At 40.3% G+C, this 15,946-nt stretch overlaps 3 protein-coding genes across 3 annotated transcripts; 1 reads left to right on the top strand and 2 right to left on the bottom strand.

Annotated features, from left to right (window-relative positions):
- Window positions 1–19: 19 nt before the first annotated feature.
- On the bottom strand, window positions 20–6,642 carry faf2 (Fas associated factor family member 2). The gene is made up of 11 exons (XM_080901047.1): window positions 6,547–6,642; window positions 5,638–5,706; window positions 5,405–5,539; window positions 5,052–5,128; window positions 4,821–4,959; window positions 4,632–4,717; window positions 4,311–4,402; window positions 3,654–3,831; window positions 1,738–1,909; window positions 1,508–1,651; window positions 20–1,260 (listed from the first exon to the last, which is right to left on the bottom strand). Exons 1-11 carry the CDS (start codon window positions 6,607–6,609, stop codon window positions 1,078–1,080), a joined length of 1,338 nt encoding a protein of 445 aa, XP_080757173.1. The 5' UTR covers window positions 6,610–6,642; the 3' UTR covers window positions 20–1,077.
- Window positions 6,643–7,770: 1,128 nt separating this feature from the next.
- Window positions 7,771–10,191, bottom strand: pin4 (protein (peptidylprolyl cis/trans isomerase) NIMA-interacting, 4 (parvulin)). Its single transcript, XM_080901065.1, has 4 exons — window positions 10,036–10,191; window positions 9,795–9,862; window positions 8,683–8,802; window positions 7,771–8,309 (listed from the first exon to the last, which is right to left on the bottom strand). Exons 1-4 carry the CDS (start codon window positions 10,070–10,072, stop codon window positions 8,151–8,153), a joined length of 384 nt encoding a protein of 127 aa, XP_080757191.1. The 5' UTR covers window positions 10,073–10,191; the 3' UTR covers window positions 7,771–8,150.
- Window positions 10,192–10,675: 484 nt separating this feature from the next.
- On the top strand, window positions 10,676–15,466 carry nek12 (NIMA-related kinase 12). The gene is made up of 2 exons (XM_080901055.1): window positions 10,676–11,839; window positions 13,884–15,466. The coding sequence occupies exons 1-2, from the start codon at window positions 10,741–10,743 to the stop codon at window positions 14,078–14,080; spliced, it is 1,296 nt and encodes a 431-aa protein (XP_080757181.1). The 5' UTR covers window positions 10,676–10,740; the 3' UTR covers window positions 14,081–15,466.
- The last annotated feature ends 480 nt before the right edge of the window (window positions 15,467–15,946 follow it).

Raw genomic sequence — 15,946 nt, 5'->3', positions numbered from 1 at the left:
TTCATTCTCAATAAACCCACATTTTTAAAATGTTTTTAATTTATAGTTGGAAAATTACATCTTTACATGAGCCCATTTAGATGTTACAGGCGAACAGGCATCTATGAGTAACCACAGGCACACTATGAGCAGACTCGCACTATACTAGATAAAGCCACATGTAAAAGCTGTGGCTTCTTGTTAAATAATGTATCTTTGAACTTCATGAGCTTGCGGCAGTCTGCTTTACATAGTAACCAATCTGCATTTGGTCATTTCATGACACAAAGGAGTCAAACAAAACATATGGTAAATTTAGGGATTTTAAATAGCTAACTTATGTACAGGTCATGGCTCATTTATAACAGGGTTCCCATTTATCCTCAAAGTCCAAAACCACTAACCTGCTCCCTGAAGTAGGTACATTTGTTCTTCAAACCACATGGATTAACAATCACAGCGGTAACAAACCCAACTCAGACTGATTTTGTTGTGCTCATTAGTCAGTGTGAGGGGAAACAAACTCAAGGCGAAAGGATGTTGGATGGGGACAAGGATCAAACATCAAAACTTTGACCAAAAAAAAAAGTTAGCTAAGGAAACACACCATCATAGAAATCTCCATTCTGCATCCTCAATGTAACTATTAACACATTCTGGTGGGTCAAATGCCCACAAAAGAACGACTGGGTTATGATTCTGGTGTTGCACAAAGCTATTGTGCTGTTTCAGAACATTTCATTAGATGATTAATCTGGTGCTGCAACAAATACTGGTGTGAAAGAACACGAATTAACCGGGGCAAGTACAAGTGATGGAAATCAAACTCTGTCCACACATAGATGAGTTCAAGGAAGGACTTCAAGAAATATTTATTTGATAAAATTCAAGACTTTCCAGGCTATTGGGAACCCTGTAAACACAACCAAACAAGGACTAGAGATGTAGGATGGTTTAATTTTTTTTTTCCAGGTTAGGGTTTTATCTCAATGATCCCTTATGCATAATGGCCATTGAACAAAATATGAAAAAAGAAAAAAAGGATGGGTTGGTGTCAGAGGAAAATGTTTCCTCGCTGTAGAAGAGGTATGTTATCTATTAATCGTCCGTAAGGTCCTGAACAAAAAGCACCTCGGAGCGGCTGAGTCCTGCCTCTTTCAGCGTGGGTGGGTTGGGCTGCTCTTCAGTGGGAAGGCAGGGCAAGACTCGGCGAGGGAAGTTTGTAACTATCTGAAACTTCTCTGGAGTTTCTTTCAAAGAGAATAGGAAATCATGTATTACCTGTGAAAGAAAAATAACAAAATGACGCTTTCATAATGAAACAAGAGAAGAAACTTTTTTCTAATAACATGAAATTATGTAAAAATTAATTTGTTGACTACTGAATTACTGCAATTAGATGAGAAAACCAAATAAGGAAGCTAAACCATGTGGCTACACAACATCATTTACTAGAAACCTGACACTTTGCCAAAACAATTATTAAAAGTAGATAAATTAAGCAAGGGCAAATGGGAGTGATGCTCACCGTCAGAGACTGGCCAAACAGGAATCGCCTCTCTACTCGTGTATCGTTGGGCAGCTTGAACACTATTTTGACACTTTCAGGATCATCTGCAGGAGGCTCTGGAGGAAGACATTCCGACTTCCTCTCCTTCTCCTCTTCAAGTGTCTGGAAAAGTGACAACATTAATCAGAAACTCAGAATGCAAACATGAAAAAAATCTCTTATTTCCATCAATGCAAAACAGGACTCACTCGTCGTCTCCGCTCTTCAGCAAGAGCACTCTGTCGGACCTTCTCCTCCTCTTGCCTCTTCTGCTCCTGCTCCTCCCTTTTCTTTCGTTCCTTCTCCTGGTCGGCACGGAGCGAAGCCAGATAGGCCTCATCCTGCTGCTGCCTTAGCACTTGGGTCTGGTTCCTCTCCTCGCTGAAACAAAAAGGTGACGTCTTTATCCGACACAAAGTGAGGCATTAAGCAGTGAATGATATACTATTGTTTTGTGTATATCCGCAAATGCCGGCCATGTCGATATCTCTGACTACCACATCTACATCTACACATCATTGTCCATGCCATAATAAGCTGTGGTCATTAAATTAGCCTTGTGTCCTTGTCCTTGCACTTCAATTAAATTAAACAATATGGGCCTCCTACCAAAACAAACATGGGTGTTTTTCAGAAATTGGACTTTTCCATTTTCATTCATCTACTAACAAAACTGACCTTTGGAAATCCTTCTAAGGCAAAAATATGTGTACACTTCTCTGTATTAATATTATATTTTGGGGTTATATCACCTCCTACTGGTTGGGCATGCTCTGAACAACATCTAAGTTGTGTTTTTGGATTCTCATGTGCACACTTATTTGAGAAAGGGGAAACTGTTTTAAAAAAAATATTAGTGTATGTGTGGACTAGGTCTAAGGCAGAAGTACTTCACACACCAGTGGTCAAAGGAGCTTGCAAAGAAAAGTGTCTGGACTTCTTTAAGTTGCTTGAAGACGTTTCACCTCTCATCCGAGAAGCTTCTTCAGTTCTAAGGTCAAATGGTGGAGAGTCCCAGATATAAACCTAGTGGGAGCATCCCCCCAAAGAGGGACAAAAGGACCCCCTGATGATCCTCTAATCGCCTGAGCCAAGGTGTGAAATTGGGTGTGGGTCCCAAGCAGCCATCAGCATCGAGGATGCCAATGTTCACATTTTGAACAGAGAGGACAGATGGTTTGAAAGAGGAGTGAAAGAAGTCATCTATGTCCACTGTGAGCAACCATCTTTGAACAGAGGCGGGGGTTTACGACTCCAACTGTCTGCCATCTATAATCCAGTTTTGAGTTCCCTCCCCAGACGCCTGAACGCCCACTCACATCCTGGGCCATCTGACCTCAGGAATTCGGTGGGGATAAGGTGGGGCCAGGTTTCACAATGAGCTCACCTGAAACCCTGGCTGATTGGGACCCACACCCAGTTTCACACCTTGGCTAAGGCGACTAGAGGATCATCAGGGGGTCCTTTTGTCCCTCTGCGGGGGGATGCTCCCACTAGGTTTAAATCTGGGACTCCCCACCATTTGACCTTAGAACTGAAGAAGCTTCTCGGATGAGAGGTGAAACATCTTCAAGCAACTTAAAGAAGTCCAGACGCTTTTCTTTGCAAGCTCCTTTGACTACGATGACCTGGATGACTGAGAACCTTCACAGACATTTCACACACAAGTGACTGACAGTTGGCAAACAACCAATCAGCACTCAAAAGGCGAGCCCACAGGGCTTCGATTAGCTTTTACGATGAGCTTAACTAGTTGCCTATTATCTTTTTTCACAAACATCACAATGGTCAGTTTTGCCTTCAGTAATCAGGGGAAAGAAAGTGATGAAATAATTTGTGATGGTCACACTTCAATCAAAACTATCACACAATTAAAGTTAAACATAAACAGAGAGCAGTTTTGCTCACGGGGTTAATGGACGACCATATGTCACAAGGCTGAATACAGCGGCTTAGGTTTGAGTTCAACCCAGAGCCCTTTACTCTCTCTCTCATTTCCTGTCTACTCTCCACTACTACACTGTCGAATGAAGGCAAAGACCCCAAAACATAATGGGGTTTTTTAAGTGTCGAGAAGATCTTTTAAAGTCATGCAAGTCAGTGTTAGTTAATCAATTTTCTGTACCGTTCAAGGCGCTCTGACATTAGATATGTTTGGTTAGCATCCATGATGAACGTCAGCTGGTTGATAAGGTCCTCTGGCTGAATGAGACCCTCGAGCCTGCCGACCACTGTCATCTTGCGATCCTTCAGCATTATCATGGCCAGGAATGGGTAGGTGTTCTCTCGCAACGCTTGGGACACTTAAAAAGAAATTACACTGTCAAATCTCCTGTAATAACAGTGACACTACATTTTAATTAAAAGTCAGTTCACACCAAGCACAAATGGACAAACGAATCCTACCTCATCGAACATGTGGCAGCTCACAGGCAAATCATTTCTATTCAAATTAGGCTTTAAACCCTTCACTGCCAGCTCAAAGGAATAAAAGGGATTTTGTTGCTTCTCCAAGCATCAAAAATGACATTACAGACTCAGCATGTGACCGTTTCTAGAAACAACATCTCCATTAATGATGATTAATAAAACTGCACATGGATGTTCAAACTGAGCGTTTTTTTATTACAACTAGACCGCCTCCACACAACAAAGATGGTGCTCTCTTTTCTTATCATTCTTTAAGTCAAAAACAAGGAGGGCACTTCCTCACTTCAACCTGTTTTATACTTTATTTCCCATTTATCACAGCAACTCAGTAATAAGCAACAAACATGCATACCTCTGTAGCCCTCAGGCTTGCTTGTTGAACATGCCCAAAAGAGCATTCGTGTGTTGAGGAAGGTAATGACCTCTTCAGTACATAATGTGGAGCTGGAATGTGACAAATCAGGACCATAAAAACATGTTTTTTATGTGTATATGCTTAGAACAAATAAATTGTTAATTAATTGTTAATAAAGAAAGGATGTGTCTTTACATCATGCAGCAAAAAGCAAGCAGATGTACCTGTACACCAGCAACTGTACAACACATGCATCAGACAGTATGGGACCTATAGTGGCTACAGGTGATGTGGGCATAAAAAAAAAAAAAACTATACCGGCAAAACTCGTCAGTGTCTTGATGATCGTCTCCGTGAAGGTACACTAATAGGTAGCGGAGCTCCCTTTTGGCATCGTTCAGTGCCTACAAGTATCACAATAAGCAAAGGCGGTTTTATCTTTTAAGCTGTCTTAACATCACTTCAGAAACGAAAATATACTTTTATCATCCATATCCATGTTCTCACCTGGCTGTATGTTCCCTGGTAAAAGACAGGGTGTGCCTGCCCATACTTCTCCTCAAAACTATGAATGAAAGACACAACGTCTCCAACGGGGTCTGTCACACGACCACGAGGATCAGGCCTGATGAACCGCAGGGCGAGCCTTGGAACAAAAAACATTTTATATAATAGTTGCAATCAGGAATTTTGCTTTATGCAGCAACTGTGAGTTAAAAACCTAAAGGCTCTAATTACCTGAATATGTCCAGAAGTGTGTAATATGTAAATCTGAATGGTAGCATTATCAAATAGTAACTCCATCCTAGTAACCCCTGAAAAGAAACACCAGTGCAATCCATCACACCTTAAACATTGCCAAAATGAGAGATTCTCTATCTTTTTAACTATAAAACACAACTAAAAACTACAAAATCACTTAGACTGAACATTTGTTCAAAGACACTTAAAGGTTACACACGTAATATTACACACAGCATATAAGTAGCACTATTTCCAAGAGAAACAGGTGAAGTATGTGCCAGAGTTGAAAAGAATCTAGTATGCCATTTTTGTATAGTGAAACAATAGATACCAGTCTCCAGACCTACCCTGGGTTGTGGCCTTGACACGATGTAACTATATACTCTATGATCTGCTGTATTGACCTGAAGTGGTCTGGATGGTGGAGGGTTAAACACACTGGGAACTCCTTCCTGCTCGTTAAGCCTGTCTTGTACTGCAGCCTGAAATAAACAAATGTTTAAGCCAGTTGTTCTTATTTCAGCAGTCATATGTATATTAAGTCAATAGAAAATCATAAAAAAAAGCATGTCTCCTGTACCTCTATGTTCCAATTGTGTTGCTCTAATGTTCGACGACATTGGTCCATTGATTCCAAACCGGTTAAATCCTATTAAAAAGACAACAAACAAACAAACAGAAAAAACCCCCGAAAGATTAAAAAGACCATAGGTGGACTATAAAAGAAGAAAATTGTCGTCTCTAAGCTTGGATTGTCTCTCACAAATTCTTCATTAAGAATGAGCAACAATGACACAATAATAGTCTGAATCGCCTATCTTATTTAGTGTCCTTTAACGGGGTTTGGGGAGGAATTTGACCTCGAAAACAAGATAAATCATCTAGAGAACAAAGCACGATGGTATGTAATGTTAATTCAAGTGGTTCCAACAGTTAGCTTACCAACGGCCAAAGAAAGCTAGAGCAGGCTACAAATGGAGATGGAGCAATATCGCATGTATTTGGTTTATTATCATATAATGACAGAGTGACTTCGCGTAGCTACAACTATTGTGTGGCTCAGAAACTTCAGTGGCAGCTGTGCTAATGTTAACTCAGCAAGTGTTATGTAGGGAGCGTCAATGAAAAGCTAGCCTCAGCCCAAGTTGACGTTGAGTCAAAAATGACATTAAACACCAGGTAATGGTGGAACGGACTGACCTAGCTGGAGTGTTTATACCCGCGTGAGAGCCGCGCGACAAATATATAAACGTTTAAAGTCTGCTAACTTGTTAGCCAGCCTAGCTAGTGTTCGCTAGCTTCGCTAACGTTAGCTCTGACTCAAGTTGACGGGTGAGGGCTGGGGGTAACGTTATCGAAGTTGACTGTGCAAAAAAGCGTTGAAACATGCGGGCCACACTACGTTCACACCCTGTTACTATCGACGACAGAGCATCGCCACACGAGGTCTCAAACGGGCACGAGTTGAGGCGGAATATCAGCTGTCTACCTGAAATTGGAGGAGTTTTTCAGTCTGCGCCTGGGATAATTCTGGCTCCTCTGGCGCCGCCATCTTACCTCGCCAATCATCTAGCAAGGCCTAACAACGTCAACTGTCTTTTCCTGATTCCAGCCGTGCAGGCGCGAGCTGCGCGGGCTGCTGCCGCCTAGCGGTTTGGATGTATTTGAGCACCTCATTATGGCACCCATGAAAGAAGTTTTTGTTTTCCATTGAAAGGAAAAGCAAAAGTACAAAAATGTTCATTTACTCAAGCTTTATTCCATTTATTTGTTTATAAAATACTAAAATTCACTGACTTCTTCATCAACATACACCACTGATGTGCAGTACAGTAATAACTTAGCCAATTCCATATGCACTAATGCACAATAACAAGTCAGATGGTCGCTCTTCTCCTTAGTCTGGAGGACGCCGGATCCATGTTTTCCAAAAGAAACTTGAAATTTCAATTAATCACACAACACCTTTCTGCTTTGCCATTTAAAATGTAATTTGGCACAATGAAGAATGTGCTGTCTCTGGATCATGTTCACATATGCTTCTTCTTTGAATGATTGAGCTTTAACCTTCATTTGTGCATGGCACAGGGAACTGTGTTCAGAGACAGTGATTTCTGAAAGTGTTCTTGAGGTCATGCAGTGATTTCCATCTAATGATCATGCTTGTTTATAATGTAGTGTCGATGCAGAGCTTAAAGATAATGGCTATCCCATACTGATTTTCAACCTTGTTCTTTGCACAAAGATTTTCCAGATTCTTTGATTTTTAAGACCTTATTATGCACGGCAGATGATAAAATATTCAAAGTCTTTACAATTTTTCTTTTCAAGTCTTTTGAAGATTGGTGAACATCTGCCCCCTATCCTTCTGAAAAACCCAAGAAAATTTACAGCCTGTTTTGAGCCAAGAAACGCCCTGGACTGTATATCATATATTTACAGTCTGTTCACTTGAGATTTAGCATGCAGTCCAATTCTTGACTGTCCATCCATATACACTACTGATGTGCAGTACAGTAATAACTCTGCTTCAAGGGTTCGTGTTTTAGCATGCATCTTTTATACATTTTTACACAATTCTGATGATTTATAATTCATGTGACGTTCTCTATAATTAAAATGTTCTCTATAATGAAACTCTTCTTCGGGATACACAATAATAGAAACTCCTACATTAACACTCAATCATCCAATATTCACACCCACTGAAGAATTTCCTTTTTTACTATGGTAATTTTATTTATGGAAGCGAAGAATTAAAAGACATCACGTTAAAGAAAAATAAATCCCCTTTTCTAAAAGATAATAAGGCATTAGATCTTTTTCAATAATGAGTCTAACTTCTAGCAGTCTTGTTATACCCTCTCAGTCATACCAGTAAACTTCTTTATTACATAAATGCATATCTTCTCCCTCAAGTTAAATTTTCAGTATGGCAAGCACATTTATCACAGATAAATCTGACAGAATTCTACATCAATGTTTTTTTATTCTCATGTGTTTTGAAAAATATAAGAAAATCATCAGAAGTTTAGGAATATAGCACATTGGGGAATTTACATGTCTTGATTTCAAGTGTTGAACTGGCCCGAGTTACTTTTTCCCCTCTATCATAATGATGTGGTACCCAAATTTTGTCTTGACAGGAGGGTCTGTGTAGACTGGTTTATCCATGGAGCTGACAGGGAGGGCGAATGCTGCATCCTGGAAAGGTCCGACCATCGATCCTCGCGTCATCCACCCTAGATCACCCTGTGACAAACAAACATAAAAGTCATGAAGAGATCACATGATATGCATCTGGGGAAATGCAAAAAGCAATCTGTAAACATTTCTATTAGTTTGGATTTCGTTTGCTCTAATATAATCCAAATGTCAATTATCAAATGGTTAAGAGAAAGGACTAAAATGGATAGATTTCTGCCAGAGCCAAGAAAAACTCTCAACAATGACCTCATCTAAGCCACGTACTGTGTAATATGATAACTAAGGAATCATATGACAAATTTTCCATGGTTACGTTACTTCTGACTGGGATGATTTCAGTTAAACATTATAAACAAACTGAGACTGTCAATAAAGGGAAACTAACACCGCACATCTGATTATGAGTGCAAGCGCTTACTCCTTGTCTGGCTTTGTCTTCACTATACTGTGTAGCTACTTCACTGAAACGAACTCCAGCCTTCAGTTTCTCCATTGCTTCCATGCATTTTCCATGTTTTTCACACAGGATATGCCGGACCTGCGGAAAAAAAACAAAAACAGATGATTCTGCTTGACTTGTGGGAGAGAAATGTTGTCCCACTCTTGTCTGATATATGATTCTAGCTGCCCGATAGCCCTGAGTCTTTTTTATTTTTCATTTCACAATGTGTTAAATGTTTTGCAGTTTGCAGTAGTATGCAGTTTAGCATTCTCTCACAAGCCTTTCCCTCGAAAACACATTGTCTAGATGGAAGCACACTTTGGTCTAAAAACCTGTATATACCTTTCAGCATTGTTGTACCCCCAAGCCATCAGAGAAGCTAGTGTTAGAGACGAGTGATGATATAACAAGCTGGATGGTCGCTCTTTGTCTTTAGTTCAGCATCCATGTTTTCCAAAAATAAAAAAAATATTCATGTTTCTATTCGTCTCAACCCAGAACGGTTTTCCACTTTCCCTCGGTCCATTTTAAGCGAGCGAGGGAAGTTCTGGATCATGTTCACATGACTTCTTCTTTGCATGACAGAGCCAGTGATTTCCATGACAGAATCAAGCCTTTTTTTCAACGTTATGCCTCCTGAGGGCTCGAAGATCGCAGCCCTTGTGCACAGAGATTTCTCCACATCAAAAGATTCAGATTTTGATATTATTGGTACTAAATTTTGATGTTTAGTTAAGTTTATGAAGTGCTTTTTCACAGAATATTTTTTAACAGAAAACCTTTTTTTTTTTTTTAACAAAAACGTTTAACAACAGTCTCTCTGAATGTACCTAAATAAGGCGGGAATTATATACTGTGCAAAGGATAATTATTAAAAAGACAAGAAAAGGCAACAATTGTTCAGACATTTCTGTTAAAGCAGGAAGGTTTGGATTATTAAAATAGCATCGTACGGGACACTGCACGCGACATGGACTCGTTCATCTGTGCTCTCCTTTCAACTCCCCCAAAAGTCACATTTTTGTTGGGAAGGGAATGAAATCTGTCATTAATGTTGCAGTTAAGCTTTGTCTTCAATGTAACGTTACCTTGACAGCGGTCCCTCCTTTTGGGCCTTTTTCTTTCTTGTCGGTGTCTGCACTCCCTGAAGCAGCTCCTACATAGTGACAAGGTGGCAGATGAACACACCACAGCACCCGTTAAACCCATTAAAACTGCACTGTAGTAGTAACCGTTGTGATAAAGGCGCTTCTGGGATCACATGGAAAAGTTATTAGCTGACTTTAATTATAGAATACATATACAGTTAGTAAGTTATAGGACACTAACCTTTACCACCCTTTCCCCCTTTTCCCTTTGGTGGCATTTCAGGCTAACGTGCACTTATAACTCAACAATAATCAATGAGAAATAACAGTTACAGATCAAACACTTGCTATGTTGTGATTAGCATGCGCATAAACCTGCGCAGAGAACCCAAACTCTTCTTCTTCTTTCGCCACTCGTTGGTAGATCAAAGATTCTTGACACAATATACCGCCATCTACTGTATAGAACCATAAACGCGGTTCATTCATGTACAAGCTAATGAGATCTTTCTTCCTTTTCTTATGAGACAGTACCAATGACTGTTTTTTTTTACAGTCATTCGACGGCACTCAATGTTATCCCCTTTGCCAACATAAAGGCTCACGCATGCACAGCGAGCTTTAATATTTTGATTTATTAATAAATTCATATTGTCGAACCACAGTTTAAATAGTTTTAACATTAAAGGGTTTTTTTTTAAAAGTTTGTGCAGGGCAGAGGTAATGAAACAGGTGCTAAATAAAGAAAACAGTGTGTCCATTTAGAAACCACACTAATGCTTGGACTCGCATGTGTAACTCTCACACCCCGACGCCGCTGACTGGCCCCATACCCATTCTCACAGCGTCATGGGTCACTATGGAAACGTAATGAACACAAACGGCTCGTGACGTGCGGGCTGCAGTCTGGGTGTTTCCTCTGTGTTTTTGTTTCTATGACACAAATATGGAGAAGTACGAGAGGGTCTTGCGGTTGGGCAGCGGAGGAGCGGCAGACGTGTTTCTCATGAGGCACGTAGAGCGGAAGTGCCTGTACGCGGTGAAGAGGATAAAGGCGGAGACCACGAGGAGGGCAAAAACGCAGAGGGCCATTCTCCACGAAGCTGAAATTATCAAAAGGCTGGTGCATCCTCACGTTGTGAAATGCAGCGAGGCCTTTGTGAACTCCGACGATGGGTTCGTTTACATTGTGATGAGCTACTGCGATGGAGGGACTTTGGATGACAGAGTAAAGGAGAGGAAGCCAGGGGAGTTCTTCACAGAGCACACTGTGATGGGCTGGTTTGTCCAGGTCGCTATGGCTGTAAATTACATACACACAGCCAAAATACTTCACAGGGACATCAAACCCTCTAATGTGCTGCTGACAAAGCAAGGTGTGGTAAAGTTAGGCGATTTTGGCATATCCAGAATAATGACTAACACAGCCGATATGGCTTCCACATGTGTTGGGACACCCAGCTACCTAAGTCCTGAGCTTTGCCAGGACATCCCGTACAGCTGCAAGTCTGACATCTGGGCTCTTGGTTGTCTCCTGTATGAGCTCTGTGCTCTCAGGCCTGCTTTTGCAGCCACAAATCTCCTGAGTCTGTTCAATAAGATCACCAAAGGAGAATACCACCCGGTGCCTGACTTGTTCTCAGATAGTATTTCCTCATTAATCCAGAGCATGCTCAACCTCAATCCGGACAACAGGCCCAGTGCTGCTTGTATACTTAGCAGTGCCTATGTGCGAGATCACCTGCAATCTATCAAAGACACACAGACAGATTGCTCCACGCCTGTGGCTCACATTAATGTGGAATTTAGAAAAGAAGACATCAACACAACACTTCAACCCTGTTTCGCCAGTCAGTCCTACTCTTGGGAAGAGAAAGAACAAAGTATGGATGTCAGTTTCTCCTCTGCAGATGTAGAGGAGGAAGATGAACAGAACCAATCCCACTATCCTGAGGATTTTGATGATGATGGAAGTTTGTCTTCTCTGGAGGGACAAAGTAAACAATCTGGGTTGGCAATGAGGAGCAATTCTGCTGAGTCCATTGGTAATGCGTCCCTCCAATGTCCATAAGTATTCAGACATTGGGCATATGACATTTAAAAAAAACATTAAAACACCACAGTGGATTTTATATCCGGCAATCATGATGTGACTGACAGGCCAACTTTAGGTTTAAATCAGAGTTTAACAAAAAACATTAACTCTTTAGGAATTAGAAACATTTTTATAAACAGTCTTCCATTTTCAAAGGCTTGAAAGTAACTGGAAAATTCACCGATGAGTAATTTAATAGCCCAGTGAGGCTTTGTGTTATTCTATGACAAATAAATGACGTAAAAGATTCATAGGCTGTCATTAGGTTGAAAAAACCCAAAATATGTCTATAAACAAAAAATTGGGAATTGCCAGATCAGTTATGTAGTACTGTCCTAACAAGAATTAATGTACTGGCCAGCTCAGCATGAGAAAAAGCCTGAGAGACCACAAAGAAAACTAAAGTGGATGATCACACAGGTCTTTCTGAGGTTGAGAAAAACTACTTCACAACATTGAATGACGTTAAGAATACTCTTGAGAGGGCAGGTGTGTCACTGCCAAAATCTACAATTAAGAAATGGCTTTGTAAATGGAAACACTGCAGGTGTAAAACAAGCTGAAAACCTTTTACGCTAAAGGACAGGAATGCCAGATTAGAGTCTGTCAAAAAAAACCCCATCTAAACGAGTCTGCACAATTCTGTAAAAGGAATCTGTGGATCAATTACGGAGAAGGAGAGAAAAAGCTCATGATCCAAAGCATACCGCATCATCTGTCAAGCATGGCGGAGGCAGCGTTATGGCATTGACACATGTGGCCGCCGGTGGAATCGGGTCTCAGGGGTTTATTGATGCTGTGACTGCTAATGGAAGTAGCAGGATGAACTGCAGGTGTTCAAATCAAACCAAAGCAAAGTGCAAAAGCAACCCAAGAGTTCAGTCACCTGATTTCAACTCAGTAGAGCAGCTTTTCAGTTAATGAAGACAAAGCTGAATGCAGATAAACCCACTTATCATCTCAATGATGATATTCACAGGTTATGGACTTCATGTACTCATTGGCTGTATTAAAAGTAAACCTTATATTTAAAGTTAGTTTGGGCCTTTGGAAATGGTAATATTGTGGCTAAATTTCTTGATTTAAAGCTGAATCACTTCAGTCACATATTGTTAATTGTTCATTGAGCAACTTCTATCAAATCCTAAACTTTTTTTTGTTAGATCTTATAGTGAACTGATTAGCCTAACGTAAGAACTATCTGGGGCTATGGTTATTGTCTGAACACTGTCAAAACACATTTGTAACATTTATGTAGAAGTGTGTGTGTTATCAAGCAAAATATTATTTCTTCAACTGTTTCAGCTTCTTAAATCTGAGAATTTCTGGTGGCACTTTAGGGATCAATAGTCAGTGTGTAGTTTCATGACAGCAGCATAGTAAAAGTGGAATAACCCAGAAATTACCAAACAATACAGTGATTATTGTTTAAGGCCAGAAAAATGTGAAATTCCATTTTTAGTTATTTAGTTATTATTACAGATCTTTTACAGCAGCAGCATCAAAGTGCAACATGTCTACCGTTATCTGTTCCAACTTAATAATGTCAGAGGTGGTACAGTGGTTAGCAGTGTGGCCATGCACCAAAAAGGTCTTTGTGACAGCTGGGATAAGAAAAATATGGATGGATGGATGGATTAATAATGTAGACAGTTTGGGGGGAAATGAAAACACTACAATGTGTTCTGAGAAAGATGCTAGACTTTTTTCAGCTACTTACCAACATTGTGTTAAATAGCTGATTCCTCTGCTAAAAGGGATAGATGAACAGAATGATCAACTGATAAACTGAGGGAAAACCTGCTTTTCCAGTGGGACCTTCTGTTGATCTGTGATGTGTGAAAACGAAACAATCCACTACTGGTGATCAAAACAATGTGTGAAAGATGTTAACAGCTCTCCTATATCAGGTCTGTTGAGAATAAACCGACTTACAACGCCATTATTAAAACCAAACGTGTGTCATCCCTTGAATCTTGTTTTTTTTTTTCCAGCGATCCCTGACACTTCAGAACAAGTTGACTATCCAGATGACTTTGAGGAAATTGAGGACAAGGACGATGATGAAGGAGACTGTGTGCACGCTGACGCTGCTCAGCAGCCACACGATGAAGCTCTGGTGGAAGAGTTTCAGCTCTGCGATGCTGGAGGTTTGACCATTACACTGAAAGTGCTGAAGGAGAAGGGGTAAAGAGACAATGCATTGTTAAAATAAAACAGTGTTAAATAACGGGACCTTTGACGCTGAACCTATTTTAAAAGTGCCTGGCTTGATAAAAGCTTTATACGCCTCAGTTTGAAAAGGACGCGAGGCCTCCTGTCAGCGGTCTTATAGCACATTTCCCCTCCATAAGAGACCCTTTTGGGATAAATAAGTTCCTTTTACTGCTGGATGATGTTCAAAACACTTGGTGGGGCTAAAGAGAACAAATAGTTGTGTTGTGGCTGCTCAGCTGTGTGATAAATGCTGAATGAATGTGATGCATTATGGCCACAGAAGTGAAGGTGAAGTTTTACAATTTTATACATTTTGTAGATGCAGTTTGATATTGTTTTCTTATGGAGGATGAAACACCAGCAATGACTTTTGAATGCTTTCCAAAAGCAGCAGTGGACATTTGGAAGTGGATGTTAAACGTTAATACACAACTTTCAATATCAGGCTTCTATCTGTTTGTGTATTTGTGTCTTTATCCTATTACTTTCAATGCTTTGTCTTTTGTGTTATTACATAATATATGTGAAATGACACGGCCTTTCTACCAGCTATTTCTTAACCTCTGCTTCATTATATGGCACGCATTTGTTCAGAGGAAGTATGTGGTGCACGATGCTGGTCATAAAGTTAACCATGATAACATATGAGCGCAGAAAATATTGCAGGAATTGCAAAGAGACATAATGGGTAAACTGCTTAGAAGTCAAAGGTCTGCAAATAACGCAAGACCTGCCAGGAAACATTATTATCATCACTCGGTGCGCGACTTTAAACTTGATTGCATTCAGGATTCAAAAGGCCCCACAGTGAATGTTAGAGCTCCTTATCTTTCTGTGTTCAACTCAATGAGCTCATTGTTTTTGCTAAAACTGACTATGCAGCAAACCAGTAACTGACATTAAAAATATTATGGTATTTTTTTTTTCCATCTCCGAATCCACGCAAAGTCCTGTGACGCACGCCAATTATGTTATTTGAAGATTTTAAGGCGTCTTTTTCCTGTCAGTCACAATGCTTAAGCAATGATGTTTACATGCAAATGCTCTTCACTCATCTTACATGTCATTCGTAGCTTAGTCATACTGGCAGCGAAAAGAAAAACAAAGTGTGAGCCAAATATGGCAGCATGAAAAATTGGTGGCAAAAAGGGCAACGCAAGTGTGGTGTTTATATTTGCTGAAAAGCTAGGATCTACCTAAAGCATTTGCTCGCTGTGGGTAAAAGCTGTAATCTGGGACGGCACTGATTCAGCTTTCTGTTACTTTTTAATTTGAACGTTTTAATCAAACGTTCAAATTAAAAAGTAACAGAAAGCCCAGTGCTGACTGGCAGAGCGCACACATAGCAACACCCTCCTTCATTGTCTCAGCATTATACCGAGCAGGCACTACTGAACGCTGTGTTTCCTGTGATCGTGTCTGTTAAGAAAGAAAAAAAATAAAGTGAAACCGCATATCTAAGATTCGATATATAAAAAAAATCATAATAAGGAGCTTCATAATGCTCACACTTTATTTGACGCTTTCAAAGTCATGTTATTTTGTGTTATTAAGGTGTGCGCAACATTATTACATCAACCTGGTGTCATGTGCTCACTAGCCACTTCATTAGGTACACATCACTAGTAGTGGGTGATTCTTCGTGCAGCATTCTTCAGCTGTTGCAAATTTGATGACTGGACATGCATCGCGTGAAATTCCTGTTCCATCACATCCCAAAGGTACTCAACTGGATTGACATCTGTTGCCCGTTAAGGCCACTTGAGTACACTGGACTCATTGTCACATTTAACAAACCAGTTTGTGACGATTTAAGCTTTGTGACATTATCTGCTGGACG

This window comes from Rhamphochromis sp. 'chilingali' (assembly GCF_963969265.1).
Source record: "Rhamphochromis sp. 'chilingali' genome assembly, chromosome: 13".
NCBI classification, from domain to species: domain Eukaryota; kingdom Metazoa; phylum Chordata; class Actinopteri; order Cichliformes; family Cichlidae; genus Rhamphochromis; species Rhamphochromis sp. 'chilingali'.
Note: the sequence above shows the minus strand (reverse complement) of the source record. Positions and strands in the feature narration are given on the sequence as shown.

What these genes read in the sequence shown, in the direction of transcription:
- pin4 (XM_080901065.1), bottom strand. Translation starts at nt 10,072, where the DNA reads ATGCCACCAAAGGGAAAAGGGGGAAAGGGTGGTAAAG. An exon ending in AGGGGGAAAGGGTGGTAAAG is followed by an intron (nt 9,863 to 10,035) that starts GTTAGTGTCCTA and finishes GTCACTATGTAG; the next exon opens with GAGCTGCTTCAGGGAGTGCA. An exon ending in AAGACAAAGCCAGACAAGGA is followed by an intron (nt 8,310 to 8,682) that starts GTAAGCGCTTGC and finishes TGTTTGTCACAG; the next exon opens with GGTGATCTAGGGTGGATGAC.
- nek12 (XM_080901055.1), top strand. Translation starts at nt 10,741, where the DNA reads ATGGAGAAGTACGAGAGGGTCTTGCGGTTGGGCAGCGGAGGAGCGGCA. An exon ending in CAATTCTGCTGAGTCCATTG is followed by an intron (nt 11,840 to 13,883) that starts GTAATGCGTCCC and finishes TTTTTTTTCCAG; the next exon opens with CGATCCCTGACACTTCAGAA.
- faf2 (XM_080901047.1), bottom strand. Translation starts at nt 6,609, where the DNA reads ATGGCGGCGCCAGAGGAGCCAGAATTATCCCAGGCGCAGACTGAAAAA. An exon ending in AAAAACTCCTCCAATTTCAG is followed by an intron (nt 5,707 to 6,546) that starts GTAGACAGCTGA and finishes TCTTTTTAATAG; the next exon opens with GATTTAACCGGTTTGGAATC. An exon ending in TGTCAAGGCCACAACCCAGG is followed by an intron (nt 5,129 to 5,404) that starts GTAGGTCTGGAG and finishes GTTTCTTTTCAG; the next exon opens with GGGTTACTAGGATGGAGTTA.